The sequence below is a fragment of the Saccopteryx bilineata genome, chromosome 2 (assembly GCF_036850765.1).
Source record: "Saccopteryx bilineata isolate mSacBil1 chromosome 2, mSacBil1_pri_phased_curated, whole genome shotgun sequence".
NCBI lineage: Eukaryota > Metazoa > Chordata > Mammalia > Chiroptera > Emballonuridae > Saccopteryx > Saccopteryx bilineata.
Window position 1 is genome coordinate 355150176 of NC_089491.1, and position 13250 is coordinate 355163425.

Consider the following 13250-nt stretch of genomic DNA (forward strand, 5'->3'; position numbering starts at 1 on the left):
TGCTACTGGACCTTCATTTTTTTTTTTTAATTTTTATTTATTTATTTATTTATTTATTTATTTATTTATTTATTTTCCCATTTTTTCTGAAGCTGGAAACAGGGAGAGACAGTCAGACAGACTCCCGCATGCGCCCGACCGGGATCCACCCGGCACGCCCACCAGGGGCGACGCTTTGCCCACCAGGGAGCGATGCTCTGCCCATCCTGGGCGTCGCCATGTTGCGACCAGAGCCACTCCAGCGCCTGAGGCAGAGGCCACAGAGCCATCCCCAGCGCCCGGGCCATCTTTCTCCAATGGAGCCTTGGCTGCGGGAGGGGAAGAGAGAGACAGAGAGGAAAGCGCGGCGGAGGGGTGGAGAAGCAAATGGGCGCTTCTCCTGTGTGCCCTGGCCGGGAATCGAACCCCGGTCCTCCGCACACTAGGCCGACGCTCTACCGCTGAGCCAACCTATTTATTTATTTTTTACAGAGACAGAGAGTGAGTCAGAGAGAGGGATAGACAGGGACAGACAGGAACGGAGAGAGATGAGAAGCATCAATCATTAGTTTTTCATTGCGCGTTGCAACACCTTAGTTGTTCATTGATTGCTCTCTCACATGTGCCTTGACCGCGGGCCTTCAGCAGACCGAGTACCCCTTGCTGGAGCCAGCGACCCTGGGTTCAAGCTGGTGGGTTTTTTCCTCAAACCAGATGAGCCCGCACTCAAGCTGGTGACCTCGGGGTCCCGAACCCGGGTCCTCTGCATCGCAGTCCGATGCTCTATCCACTGCGCCACCACCTGGTCAGGCTGGACCTTCATTTTGTATTACTTCCCTCTCTTGCTCACTTTTCTCCAGTGACCATTCCTTGTCAGTCCTCAGCTATGCCAAATGTCCTGTCATCCCACAACCTTTGCTGTTTTTCTCTTTGCCTGGAATAATCTTTTTTATTTTTGTCGTTGTTGTCAGTATGCCTTTTTAAAAAAACAGCTTTATGAGATGTAATTCACATACCATACAATTCATCCGTTTAAATGTATAATTCAGTAGTTTTTAGGGGTTTTTTTTGGTAGAGTTGTGCAACCATCACCATGATCAATTTTAGATAATTTTCATCACTTTAAAAGGAAACATTACCCATTGGTAGTCACTCCATTTCCTCCCGCCCTCTCCTTGCCCTTCAGACTCAGGCAATCACTAATACTAATCTACTTTTCATTTCTAGATTTTCTTACTTTTACCATTCATATAAATGAATAATACAATATGTGGCCTTTTGGGTCTGGCTTTTTTCACTTAGCATAATGTTTTAAGGTTCCTCCATGTCTTAGAACATCATTCCTTTTTTTTTTTTTTTTTTTTTTTTTGCATTTTTCTGAAGCTGGAAACAGGGAGAGACAGTCAGACAGACTCCCGCATGCGCCCGACCAGGATCCACTCGGCAAGCCCACCATGGGGCGATGCTCTGCCCACCAGGGGACGATGGTCTGCCCATCCTGGGCGTCGCCATGTTGTGACCAGAGCCACTCTAGCGCCTGAGGCAGAGGCCACAGAGCCATCCCCAGCGCCTGGGCCATCTTTGCTCCAATGGAGCCTTGGCTGCGGGAGGGGAAGAGAGAGACAGAGAGGAAAGCGCGGCGGAGGGGTGGAGAAGCAAATGGGCGCTTCTCCTGTGTGCCCTGGCCGGGAATCGAACCCTGGTCCTCTGCACGCTAGGCCGACGCTCTACCGCTGAGCCAACCGGCCAGGGCCGAACATCATTCCTTTTTTATGTCCAATTAATACTCCATTGTATGGATGTACTACATTTTGTTTATGTATTTATTAGTTGATACATCCATCTGGGTTGTTTTCATTAAAAAAAATTTTTTTTATTAAGTGAGAGGTAGGAAGCAGGGACACATTTCACATGTGGCCTGGCTGGACCACAGCTCCACTGTTTGGCAAATGAGCTATTTTAGCACCTGAGGCCAAGGCCATGGAGCCATTCTCAGTGTTCAGGGCCAACTTTGCTCAAACCATTCATTCAAGCCATGGCTGCAGGAGGGGAAGAGAGAGAGAGAGAGAGAAAGAGAGAGAGAGAGAGAGAGAGATGGGGAGGGGAAGGGAGGAGAAGGGCCCATTTTTTGGCTATTATGAATAGTGCTGCTATGAATGCCTGTGTACAGACTTGAAAGAACATGTATTTTCATTTCTCTTGGGCATATGCCTAGGGTGAATTGCTGGGTCATATGGGTAACTCTATGTGTAACCATTTTTTTTTTTTTTTTGTATTTTTCTGAAGCTGGAAACGGGGAGAGACAGTCAGACTCCCGCATGCGCCCGACTGGGATCCACCCGGCACGCCCACCAGGGGCGACGCTCTGCCCCACCAGGGGGCGATGCTCTGCCCACTGGGGTGTCGCTCTGCCGCGACCAGAGCCACTCTAGCGCCTGGGGCAGAGGCCAAGGAGCCATCCCCAGCGCCAGGGCCATCTTTGCTCCAATGGAGCCTTGGCTGCGGGAGGGGAAGAGAGAGACAGAGAGGAAGGGGGGGTGGAGAAGCAAATGGGCGCTTCTCCTATGTGCCCTGGCCCGGAATCAAACCCGGGTCCCCTGCACGCCAGGCCGATGCTCTACCGCTGAGCCAACTGGCCAGGGCCCCCTTTTTTTTTTTTTGAGAGGGGGGAAGGAAGAGAGAGGAGTATCAACTTGTTCTACTTAGTTGTGCCATTGATTGCTTCTCATGTGCCTTGACCAGGGCTCAAACTGGCAACCTTGGAGTTGAGCCAGTGACACCGGAATCAAACCAGTGACCTTGTCGCTCTGGGATGACACTCTGTGCACTGTGCCACCAGCCAAGGCTCTATGTATAACCTTTTGAGGACTGCTAGACTGTTTCCCAAAGTGGCTGCATCTTTTTACATTCTTTTTTTTTTTTTTTTTGTATTTTTCTGAAGCCAGAAACGGGGAGGCAGTCAGACAGACTCCCACATGCACCTGACGGGGATCCACTCGGCATGCCCACCAGGGGGCGATGCTCTGTCCATCCCGGGCGTCGCTCTGTTGCGACCAGAGCCATTCTAGCACCTGAGGCAGAGGTCACAGAGCCATCCTCAGCAGCCGGGCCAACTTTGCTCCAATGGAGCCTCGGCTGTGGGAAGGGAAGAGAGAGACAGAGAGGAAGGCAAGGGGGAGGGGTGGAGAAGCAGATGGGCGCTTCTCCTGTGTGCCCTGGCCGGGAATCAAACCCGGGACTCCTGCATGCCAGGCAGACGCTCTACCACTGGCCAGGGCTTTTTACATTCTTTTTTTTTTTTTTTTTTATACCTTTCTGAAGCTGGAAACGGGGAGAGACAGACAGACTCCCGCATGCGCCCAACCGGGATCCACCCGGCACGCCCACCAGGGGCGATGCTCTGCCCACCAGGGAGCGATGCTCTGCCCCTCCGGGGCGTCGCTCTGCCACAACCAGAGCCACTCTAGCGCCTGGGGCAGAGGCCAAGGAGTCATCCCCAGCACCCGGGCCATCTTCGCTCCAATGGAGCCCTGGCTACGGGAGGGGAAGAGAGAGACAGATAGGAAGGAGGGGGCGGGGTGGAGAAGCAAATGGGCGCCTCTCCTATGTGCCCTGGCCGGGAATCGAACCTGGGTCCCCCGCACGCCAGGCCGAAGCTCCACCGCTGAGCCAACCGGCCAGGGCCACTTTTTACATTCTTATAAGCAGTATATGAGGGTACCAATGTTTCTTGTCCTCACTCTCCTTTAGGTCTCTGCTCAAATGTCCTTTTTAGAGAGAGCTTTTATGCCCACTCTCCATAAAATATCTCTGTTATTCCAGCCTCCTCTGCCCTTCTCTCCCTTCCTCTCCCCTGCCCTCCCTTCTCTCCTTTATTTTCCCTATGACACTTAGCACCTTCCAACATACTGTTATTTGGTCATTTGTTTATTTTCTGTCTTTTCTAACTAGAACACAAGCTTCCCACACCTAAAACAATGGCTCACATGAAGTAGGTATTAAGTAAGTGTTCATTGAATAAATGAACATTTCCCTTTATGAGAACAGGGCCTTTATTTTATTCAGCTCTGTATTCCTTCACTAGACTCAGTGCATAATATATGTTCATTGAAAGAATGAGTGCTGGCAGGCGTAATTCAAGGGCGGAGGAAGCCTGAGCCCAGTGGTGGGATGGAGTGAGCTCGTAGTGCGCCTGCGTAGAGCGCACTCTTGCTCCGAAGAGCCGCAGTCTCGGAGCGCCAAAGCGGTCGGTGTTTTGGTGGTCTTTGGCCAACCTCTCTCGTGAACCCGGCGTGGTGGGACTGCACCCTGGGGAGGGACGTCCACCGGGCACGCGAGGGAGCCACAATGCCGATCAATAAATCAGAGAAGCCCGAAAGCTGTGATAATGTGAAGGTGGTTGTTAGGTGCCGACCCCTCAATGAGAGAGAGAAATCCATGTGCTACAAGCAGGCTGTCAGTGTGGATGAAATGAGGGGAACTATCACTGTACATAAGACTGATTCTTCCAATGAACCTCCAAAGACATTTACTTTTGATACAGTTTTTGGGCCAGAGAGTAAACAACTTGATGTTTATAACTTAACTGTAAGACCTATTATTGATTCTGTTCTTGAAGGCTACAATGGGACTATTTTTGCATATGGACAAACTGGAACAGGCAAAACTTTTACCATGGAAGGCGTTCGAGCTGTTCCTGAACTGAGAGGAATCATTCCAAATTCATTTGCTCACATATTTGGTCATATTGCAAAAGCAGAGGGTGATACAAGATTTTTGGTTCGAGTATCTTATTTGGAAATATATAATGAAGAAGTTCGTGACCTTTTGGGCAAGGATCAGACACAGAGATTAGAGGTTAAAGAAAGACCTGATGTGGGAGTTTATATCAAAGACTTATCAGCTTATGTGGTAAATAATGCTGATGATATGGATAGAATTATGACACTAGGCCACAAAAATCGTTCTGTTGGTGCAACTAATATGAATGAGCATAGTTCCCGTTCCCATGCCATCTTCACAATTACTATAGAATGCAGTGAAAAAGGTGTTGACGGTAACATGCATGTCAGGATGGGGAAGCTCCATCTTGTAGATCTTGCTGGCTCAGAAAGACAAGCAAAAACTGGAGCTACTGGACAGCGCCTCAAGGAGGCTACCAAAATCAATCTTTCACTTTCCACTCTTGGTAATGTGATTTCTGCCTTGGTTGATGGAAAAAGCACTCATGTGCCTTATCGTAACTCTAAATTGACTCGTCGTCTTCAGGATTCCTTAGGAGGAAACTCAAAGACCATGATGTGTGCAAATATTGGGCCAGCTGATTACAATTATGATGAAACTATCAGTATGTTACGGTATGCTAACTGTGCTAAGAATATTAAAAATAAAGCTAGAATTAATGAAGATCCAAAGGATACTTTGCTTCGTCAATTTCAGAAAGAAATAGAAGAACTGAAAAAAAAACTTGAAGAAGGGGAGGAAATATCAGGCTCTGATGTCAGCGGGTCAGAAGAGGATGACGATGAAGAGGGCGAGGTTGGAGAACATGGAGAGAAAAGGAAAAAAAGAAGGGATCAAGCAGGTAAAGAGAAAGTTTCCCCAGATAAGATGGTGGAAATGCAAGCGAAAATTGATGAAGAGAGAAAAGCACTTGAAACAAAGCTCGACATGGAAGAAGAAGAAAGAAACAAGGCGAAAGCTGAGTTAGAGAAACGAGAAAAGGATCTTCTCAAGGCCCAACAAGAGCATCAGTCTTTGCTAGAGAAATTATCTGCACTGGAGAAGAAGGTCATTGTTGGTGGTGTTGATTTGTTAGCAAAAGCTGAGGAACAAGAGAAACTTCTTGAGGAATCGAACATGGAGCTGGAGGAGAGGAGGAAGAGGGCTGAGCAGCTGCGCAGAGAGCTGAAAGAGAAAGAACAAGAACGCCTGGATATTGAAGAGAAGTATACCAGTTTGCAGGAGGAAGCACAGGGAAAGACCAAGAAATTAAAGAAAGTCTGGACTATGCTGATGGCCGCGAAGTCAGAGATGGCTGATCTTCAACAAGAACATCAGAGGGAAATTGAAGGCCTGCTGGAGAACATTTGACAACTTAGCCGGGAGCTTCGACTTCAGATGCTTATTATTGATCACTTTATACCTCAGGATTATCAAGAAATGATTGAAAACTATGTCCACTGGAATAAAGACATAGGAGAATGGCAGCTAAAATGTGTTGCCTATACAGGAAATAACATGAGGAAGCAGACTCCAATTCCTGATAAAAAAGAGAAAGATCCCTTTGAAGTGGACATTTCCCACGTGTATCTTGCCTGTACTGAGGAGAGCCTACGGCAGTCCTTGATGAAATTGGAGAGGCCGTGGACTTCCAAGGGGAAAGCAAGGCCAAAGACAGGGAGAAGAAAGCGTTCTGCAAAGCCTGAAACTGTAATTGACTCTTTACTTCAGTAAATGTTATGAACTTAAAGTCTCAATAAAAAAAAAAAAAAAAAAAAAAAAAAAAGAATGAGTGCTGAGTGTGGTTGCGGTGAAATGGGCTATGAGAGGAATCTGACCATTCAAGGGAGGAGAGGTTACTTGTGGCAGGGCTGAGGAGGAAACCACATTGGGGCTCTCAGAACGTGAGAGGAGAGGGTTGGAAGGAGGCTCTGCTTGATTAGGTCTACCTTGGCATACATTTATTTTTTTTAGCGAGAGAGAGAGACAGAGAGGGACAGATAGGAAAGAGAGAGATGAGAAGCATCAATTCTTCGTTGTGGCATCTTAGTTGTTCATTGATTACTTTCTCGTATGTACCTTGACCTGGGGGGCCACAGCAGATCAAGTGACCCCTTGCTCAAGCTGGTGAGCCTTGCCCAAACCAGATGAGCCTGCACTCAAGCTGGCAACCTTGGGGTCTCGAACCTGGGTACTCCACGTCCCAGTCCAATGTTCTAGCCCCTGCACCACTACCTGGTCAGGCTATTTTTTCTTTTTTGCATATAACTTTTTGAATGAATGTTTTGGGTTTCTTTGGATAAGTACCCAGAAGTAGACCTGCTGGGTCCTTTTTCTTTTATCTCTTGTTATGTGTAGCCTTTGTGTTAAAGTCTATTTTGTCTGGTATAAGTATTGCTACCCCAGCTTTTCTTTTTCTTTCTTTTTTTTTTTTACAGAGACAGAGACAGTCAGAGAGAGAGATAGACAGGGACAGACAGGAATGGAGAGATGAGAAGCATCAATCATTACCAGCTTTTCTTTTCCATTCCATTTCCATGAAATATCATTTTCCATTCCTTAACTTTTTGTTTGGGGGTTTTTTGATCTAAAGTGAATGTAGACAGCATATGTAAACGTTTCATTTTCTTATCCATTGAGACACCCTATGTCATTTGATTGGAGCATTTAATCTATTTACATTCAAAGTAATTTTTAGGCCCTAGCCGGGTAGCTCAGTTGGTTAGAGTGTCATCACAATATGCCAAGGTTGCATGTTCTTCAATTCCTGGTCAGGGCACATACAAGAATCAACCAGTGAATGTATAAATAAATGGAACAACAAATTGACTTTTCTCTTTCTCTCTTTCCCTTCCTCTCGCTCTAAAGTCAGTTAAAAAACAGTAAAAAGTAATTGTTGATACTATGTATTTATTAATCATTTATTATATTTTTTACCTTTTTTATTTCCTTCTTAAAGAAGTTTTAAATATTTCTTGTAATACTGGTTTGGTGGTGAACTCCTTTAGCTTTTTTTTTTGTCTGAGAAGCTCTTTATCTGTCCTTCAATTATTATTATTTTTTTTTAAGAGAGGGAGAGAAACGGGAAGGGAGAGAATGAGGAAGGAGAGAGATGAGAAGCATCAATTCATAGTTGCATCTCTTTAGTTGTTCATTGATTGCTTCTCATAAGTGCCTTAACCAGGGGGCTCTAGCTGAGTCATTGACCCCTTACTCAAGCCAGCAACCCTGGGCTCAAGTCAGTGATCTTGGGCTTGAGCCAGTGACCCCGTGCTCAAGATGGTACATCTGCATTCAAGCCAGTGAACCCACACCCAAGCTGGCGATTTTGAAATTTTGAACCCTGGACCCCAGTGTCCCAGGTCAATGCTATATTCACTGTGCCACCACTGGTCAGGCAAGACCTTTGATACTAAATGGTAGCTTTGCTGGGTAGAATAATCTTGGCTATAGGTCCTTGCTTTAAATCACTTAGACTATTTCATGCCAATCCTGTCTGACTTTCAAAGTTTTTATTGAGGAATTAGTTGACAGTCTTATGGGAACTCCCTTATAGGTAAACTGCTTATCTCTTTCTACTTTTAGATTATCTCTTTGGCCGGGCCTGTGGTGGTGCAGTGGATAAAGCATCGACCTGGAATGCTGAGGTTGCCAGTTCGAAATCCTGGGCTTGCCTGGTCAAGGCACATATGGGAGTTGATGCTTCCTGCTCTTCCCTCCTTCTCTCTCTCTCTCTCTCTTTCCCTTCTCTAAAAAACTGAATAAATAAAAAATACTTAAAAAAGATTCTCTCTTTGTGTTTAACCTTTGGCATTTTATTTTTCATTTATTTTTAAAAGTATAGTTTTAATATTTTTATTTGTTGATTTTAGAAAGAGAGAGGCATCAATTTATTGTTCCACTTGGCCTTATGTAGTAGATGTCTTGTATGGCCCAACGATAGTCTTCCTGGTCTCCTGAGCTGGTGCTCCAGCTCTGTCTCTTGTGTGCAGGTTGTGTTTTCCCTCTTGTTGTAGTTCAATCTTGATTGATGTTGGCACGTCAGTGGGATAAATTGATCCTCTGGCTGATTGGTTGTGAGCACTGGCTGTGACTATAGTGGTGGAGCTGCTCCATGTGGCTGAGACCAGCCTGTTCCACATCTCTACCCCTCCTATCAGTCTCCATCTGGCTTCTTGTGTATATTCTTAGTTACAGGGTTTCTGTTCAACTAGATTTCAGGCTGTTCTCAATGATGGTTTTTCTGTAGTTTAGTTGTTATTTTGATGTGGTCATGGGAAGAGGTGAGTGCAGCATTTACCTCCTCTGCCATCTTGACTGGAAGCCTATTTTGCCATTCTTAACAGCTCTAAGGAAGCCAGGGACAGAGGAAGGGAATTTGCTTGGGGGTGAAGGAGGAAGGGTAACAGATGAGTTCAGTGTCTATTCAGCAACCATTTATGAACGTCTCCTCTATGCTGGGTGCTGTTCAGGGATACATAGGTGAAGCAGACCTATCTTTGTGGTCTGATAGCTGGGATGAGTTGGCCTGTTCTCTCTATAGCACTGATTTTGGGGTAGAAGGTGGGAGAAGGGGGTCAAGCAAGATGTGACTTGAGGAAAACCTGTGGGACAGGCTGTTGTGTGTGTTGTCTGCTAAAAATAGGACAAAAGCTGAAGGCTGCTAGAATAATGGTCTTTTATCCTTAAAGGGGATGTGATTTCAGAAAAGACCTCATAGATACTGGAACAGGGAAGAGCTTGGAGAAGTTCTGCATCTTTAGCATCCTATGCCTGACTCACTTTCCTATTTTTTTTCTTCCAGAACCTTTCAGCTGTTGGGGTCTTGGTTGGTCTCAGTAATGCACGGCTGGGTTCTATCAAAACTCGGTAAGTCTTTAACCTTGTTTTTTCTTTAGGGGGATGTTTCTTTAGGAAGTGAGCTATATATCTGTCCATCTGTCGTCACCACCCCATTGTTTCAAGAGAGAGATTTCTTCATTCCCAAGAGACTGGGGAGTGTCATTCTTTTCTTTTTCTTTTTTAAAGCTACTTATTTATTTATATTTTACTTATTCATTTTAGAGAGGAGAGAGGTGGGGGAGGAGCAGGAAGCATCAACTCCCATATGTGCCTTGACCAGGCAAGCCCAGGGTTTTGAACCAGCGACCTCAGCATTCCAGGTCAATACTTTATCCACTGCGTCACCACAGGCCAGGCATGTCATTATTTTCACGAGCTCACTCTAGTTGAATCCCACCTATTCCAGCTCCCAAGTTTTTTATGCCCCACCTGGGATTATCTCTGTTCCCTTCTTTTCTTGCTGCCCACACTTTACTCCAAATCTTCTAAATATTTCAGGAGTGAGAAACCACAGTGATTTAGAGGTCCAATGAGAACAAAAGAACAGTACATAGCTTCCTCTGCAGTCTAGCCTCCACCTACTTATTATCACTCACTTCTTTCTTATAAGGTTTGAGGGCCTCTGCCTGCTATCTTTGCTGGTGGGGGAAAGCTCTACAGAGATGTTCCAGCAGCATTGTGTCTCTTGGCTCCGGAGCATTCAGCAGGTCTTGCAGGTAAGGATTCAGCTGCTGCCCCAACTCCACCCCCTCCTGTAACCATTCCTTATTCTCCATTCTGGATGTGGTATATTCTTTGTGGGTTGGACATTTAGTTCTGAGGACAGAATAATTGGAAGCAGTTTTCTGATAGCGGGAGGATAAGCTTCAAATGGAAATCTTTTAAACCTTTTCATATTTTTATCTAATGGGTTATTTTAATTCATCTGACCTTTTACACACTGTAACCTCTGTCTGTTGTACTTCCTCATGAGCTTATCTAATGAGTGACATCTCTAAAGTTCTTTTACCAGGTGTTTGATTTTTTTCCCCTATTCCTTTTACTTTAGTTTTTAATTTTTTTTACCTTTCTCTTAACATTTTTGTTTTTTTCTACTTTTACATTCTTTGATGAGAACTCCATATTCTGAGCACATGTGGCAGTCAGTGTGCTAAGCTCTGGGGAGACAGTGTAAGATGGACTTGGACCCTGCTTTCATGGTGCGTAGAGTCTAGCTTAGGGCTTGGGAAACTTTTTATGAAGTAAATGTTTATAGATAGTAAATCTTTTAGGTTTTGTCAACCACGTGTGGTTTCTGTTGTATGTTGCTCTTTGTTAATTTTCCAACCCTTTAAAAATGTAAAAATCATTCTTAGTTTGTGGGTCATGTAACAGCAGGCCCCCACAGACTACTTTGCTGGTTCCTGTTGTAGTGGAAAGTCTTTCATTGAATCATTACTCAGATGAGAGTGAAGTGATAAAATGAGGTAGGTGCCACGGAGGTAAGGAGTGCAGGGTGTCTGAGAACACGTCCTGAGAGAAGTTGACCTAGAATGAGATGCTGGGGGTGACCAGGTCGGTGATTCAGAGAGGACTTTTCTGAACTGGTGATTAGGAGTAAATTGGGCTAAGAACGTGTTCTGTTTGTGCAAAATATCTGAGAGAAGAGGCATTTAGCCCACTTAAAGAATTTTTATTTTTTTATTTTATTCTTTTTATAAGTGAGAAGTGGGGAGGCAGAGACAGACTCCTGCATGCACCCAACCGGGATCCACCTGGCAAGCCCCTACCAGGCCATACTCTCTGCTGGGCAGGGCAGCATATCCATTGCTCTGCAACTGAGCTATTTTAGTGCCTAAGGCAGAGGCCATGGAGCCATTCTCAGTGCCTGGGGGCAACTTTGCTTCAACCATTTGAGCCATGGCTGTGGGAGGGGAAGAAAGAGAGAGAGAGGGAGGAAAGGGTGAAGCAGATGGTTGCTTTTATTGTGTGCCCTGACCAGGAATCGAACCCAGGACTTCTATACTCTGTGCTGATGATCTATTGCTGAGCCAACCAGTCACAGTGCCAAGATTTGATAACAAATTGGATATGGATGGGACATAAATGTAAAGGTGATTCCAGGTGTTTCACTTAAGCAACTAGCCCTTTATTCAGGAAAGGAATATTGTAGGAAGAACAGATTTTCGGGGTAAGAATCACTTCAGTTTCCGATGTTAAATCTGGGATATCTATCTATTTAACATCAAAATGGAGGTGCCAAATAGATGTTGAGCAGGTAAGTCAGAAGTTAGGATAAATCCTGGTTAGAGTATGAATTTGGGAGTTGTCAGTTATGAAGCTGGATCAGCTCATTTCACCAAGGGAGTGAAAAAAAGCAGTACAAGGACTAGGTTCTTGGGTGCTCAAACATTTAGAGGCCAGAGAAGTGAGGAGGAACCTCTAAAGATGACTAGAAAGGAGTGACCAGAATAGTAAGAGGAGAATTGAGAGTGGTATCCCAGAAACCAAGTGAAGAAAAGTTTGTAAGAAGGAAGTGATCAACTATATCAAAAGCTACAAGTAGGTCACGTAATGTGAGGCCCCAAGTTTGACCTTGGAAGTTAGTCTCTTGATCTTCATTGGGGATCTTCAAGAATTACCATATGCCCCAACAAAGGGGTCTTTCGGTGAAGTAGCTAAGTTGGAAGCCTGGGTGGAATGAGTTTTATAAGACTACCAGACTACTGTCATAGTAATAATCCATTCAGGGAAGGTACTTTTGGTGCTAAAACAGGTGGGCAAAAGGTTGAAGGCCACACACAAGACATTTATATAATCTCACGAAAGGAAAAATAGTAACTTTTTTTTTTAGTGAGAGTGGTGGCGGGACAGGCAGGGACAGACAGACAGGATGGCAGAGGATGAGAATTGTAAGCACACTGGTGTGTGTGGGTCTGATGACATGCAACTGGGGAGGTAAGTAGATGAGGACCAAGCCATATATGGTATTGTAAGCACGCTAAGGACTTTTAGTTTTTATTTTTGGAATAGTGGGAATTCATGGAGGATTTTAAGTAGGGAGGAGGAAGAGGTGGTGGTAGTGGTGCTGTTATCAAATTTTCATTTGAAAGTATCACTCTGGCTGCTCTATGGAGACAGCATTAGAAAGGAGCCAGAATGGAAGTGTAAAGACCATGTATAGGCTATTAAAGTGACCTAGCACAATATTCACAATAGCTTGGACAAGGGTGGTGTTAGCAGAAATAATAAGTAGATGAATTCAAGAGAGATTTAGAGGCAAAGTGGACACATATTGATGATGAAGTAGGGCCAGGGAGAGAATGTATCCAGGAGGACTCCTAGATTTCAGAACATTGGAAGACAGCTAGGTTCAGAGGTGAGGTGAAAATACCATGGATATGGCCTTGGGAATTCAGTAGAAGGTTTCCTAATAAGCTTACCCCTGATCTGGTGTGAGTGGAAGTAGCCAGTTATCTCAGAGTATAACCTTGAGGGTTCAGTGGGTAGGTGGGGGGCTTTAGTCAGTATGTTTTACAAAGGAGATGAGTCTTCAGTGTTTAGATGGCATTGGGTGTAAGGATAAAAACAAGATGATCAAGATGTGTCCTTATACAGATACTGTTAGGTACTCCACATTTAATGGTCAGGTAGAGGACGATGAGCTTACAGAGGAGAGCAAGACAGTAGCAGAAAGGAGACAACAGAATTGTGGATTGGATGGAAAC

General features: G+C 45.0%; 2 protein-coding genes across 2 annotated transcripts in view; both read left to right on the top strand.

The window, feature by feature from the left end:
- PELP1 (proline, glutamate and leucine rich protein 1) overlaps positions 1-13250 on the top strand; it is a 34255-nt gene that overhangs the window by 8577 nt on the left and 12428 nt on the right. The window contains exons 2-3 of the mRNA XM_066262892.1: positions 9506-9570; positions 10154-10259. Of these exons, the coding sequence (XP_066118989.1) occupies positions 9506-9570; positions 10154-10259 (171 nt within the window). The remainder of the gene's footprint in view (positions 1-9505; positions 9571-10153; positions 10260-13250) is intronic.
- Positions 4194-6458, top strand: LOC136326631 (kinesin-like protein KIF3A). Its single transcript, XM_066262891.1, has one exon. The coding sequence runs from the start codon at positions 4327-4329 to the stop codon at positions 6070-6072; it is 1746 nt and encodes a 581-aa protein (XP_066118988.1). The 5' UTR covers positions 4194-4326; the 3' UTR covers positions 6073-6458.

Coding starts and splice junctions, on each gene's coding strand:
- LOC136326631 (XM_066262891.1), top strand. CDS start 4,327: ATGCCGATCAATAAATCAGAGAAGCCCGAAAGCTGTGATAATGTGAAG.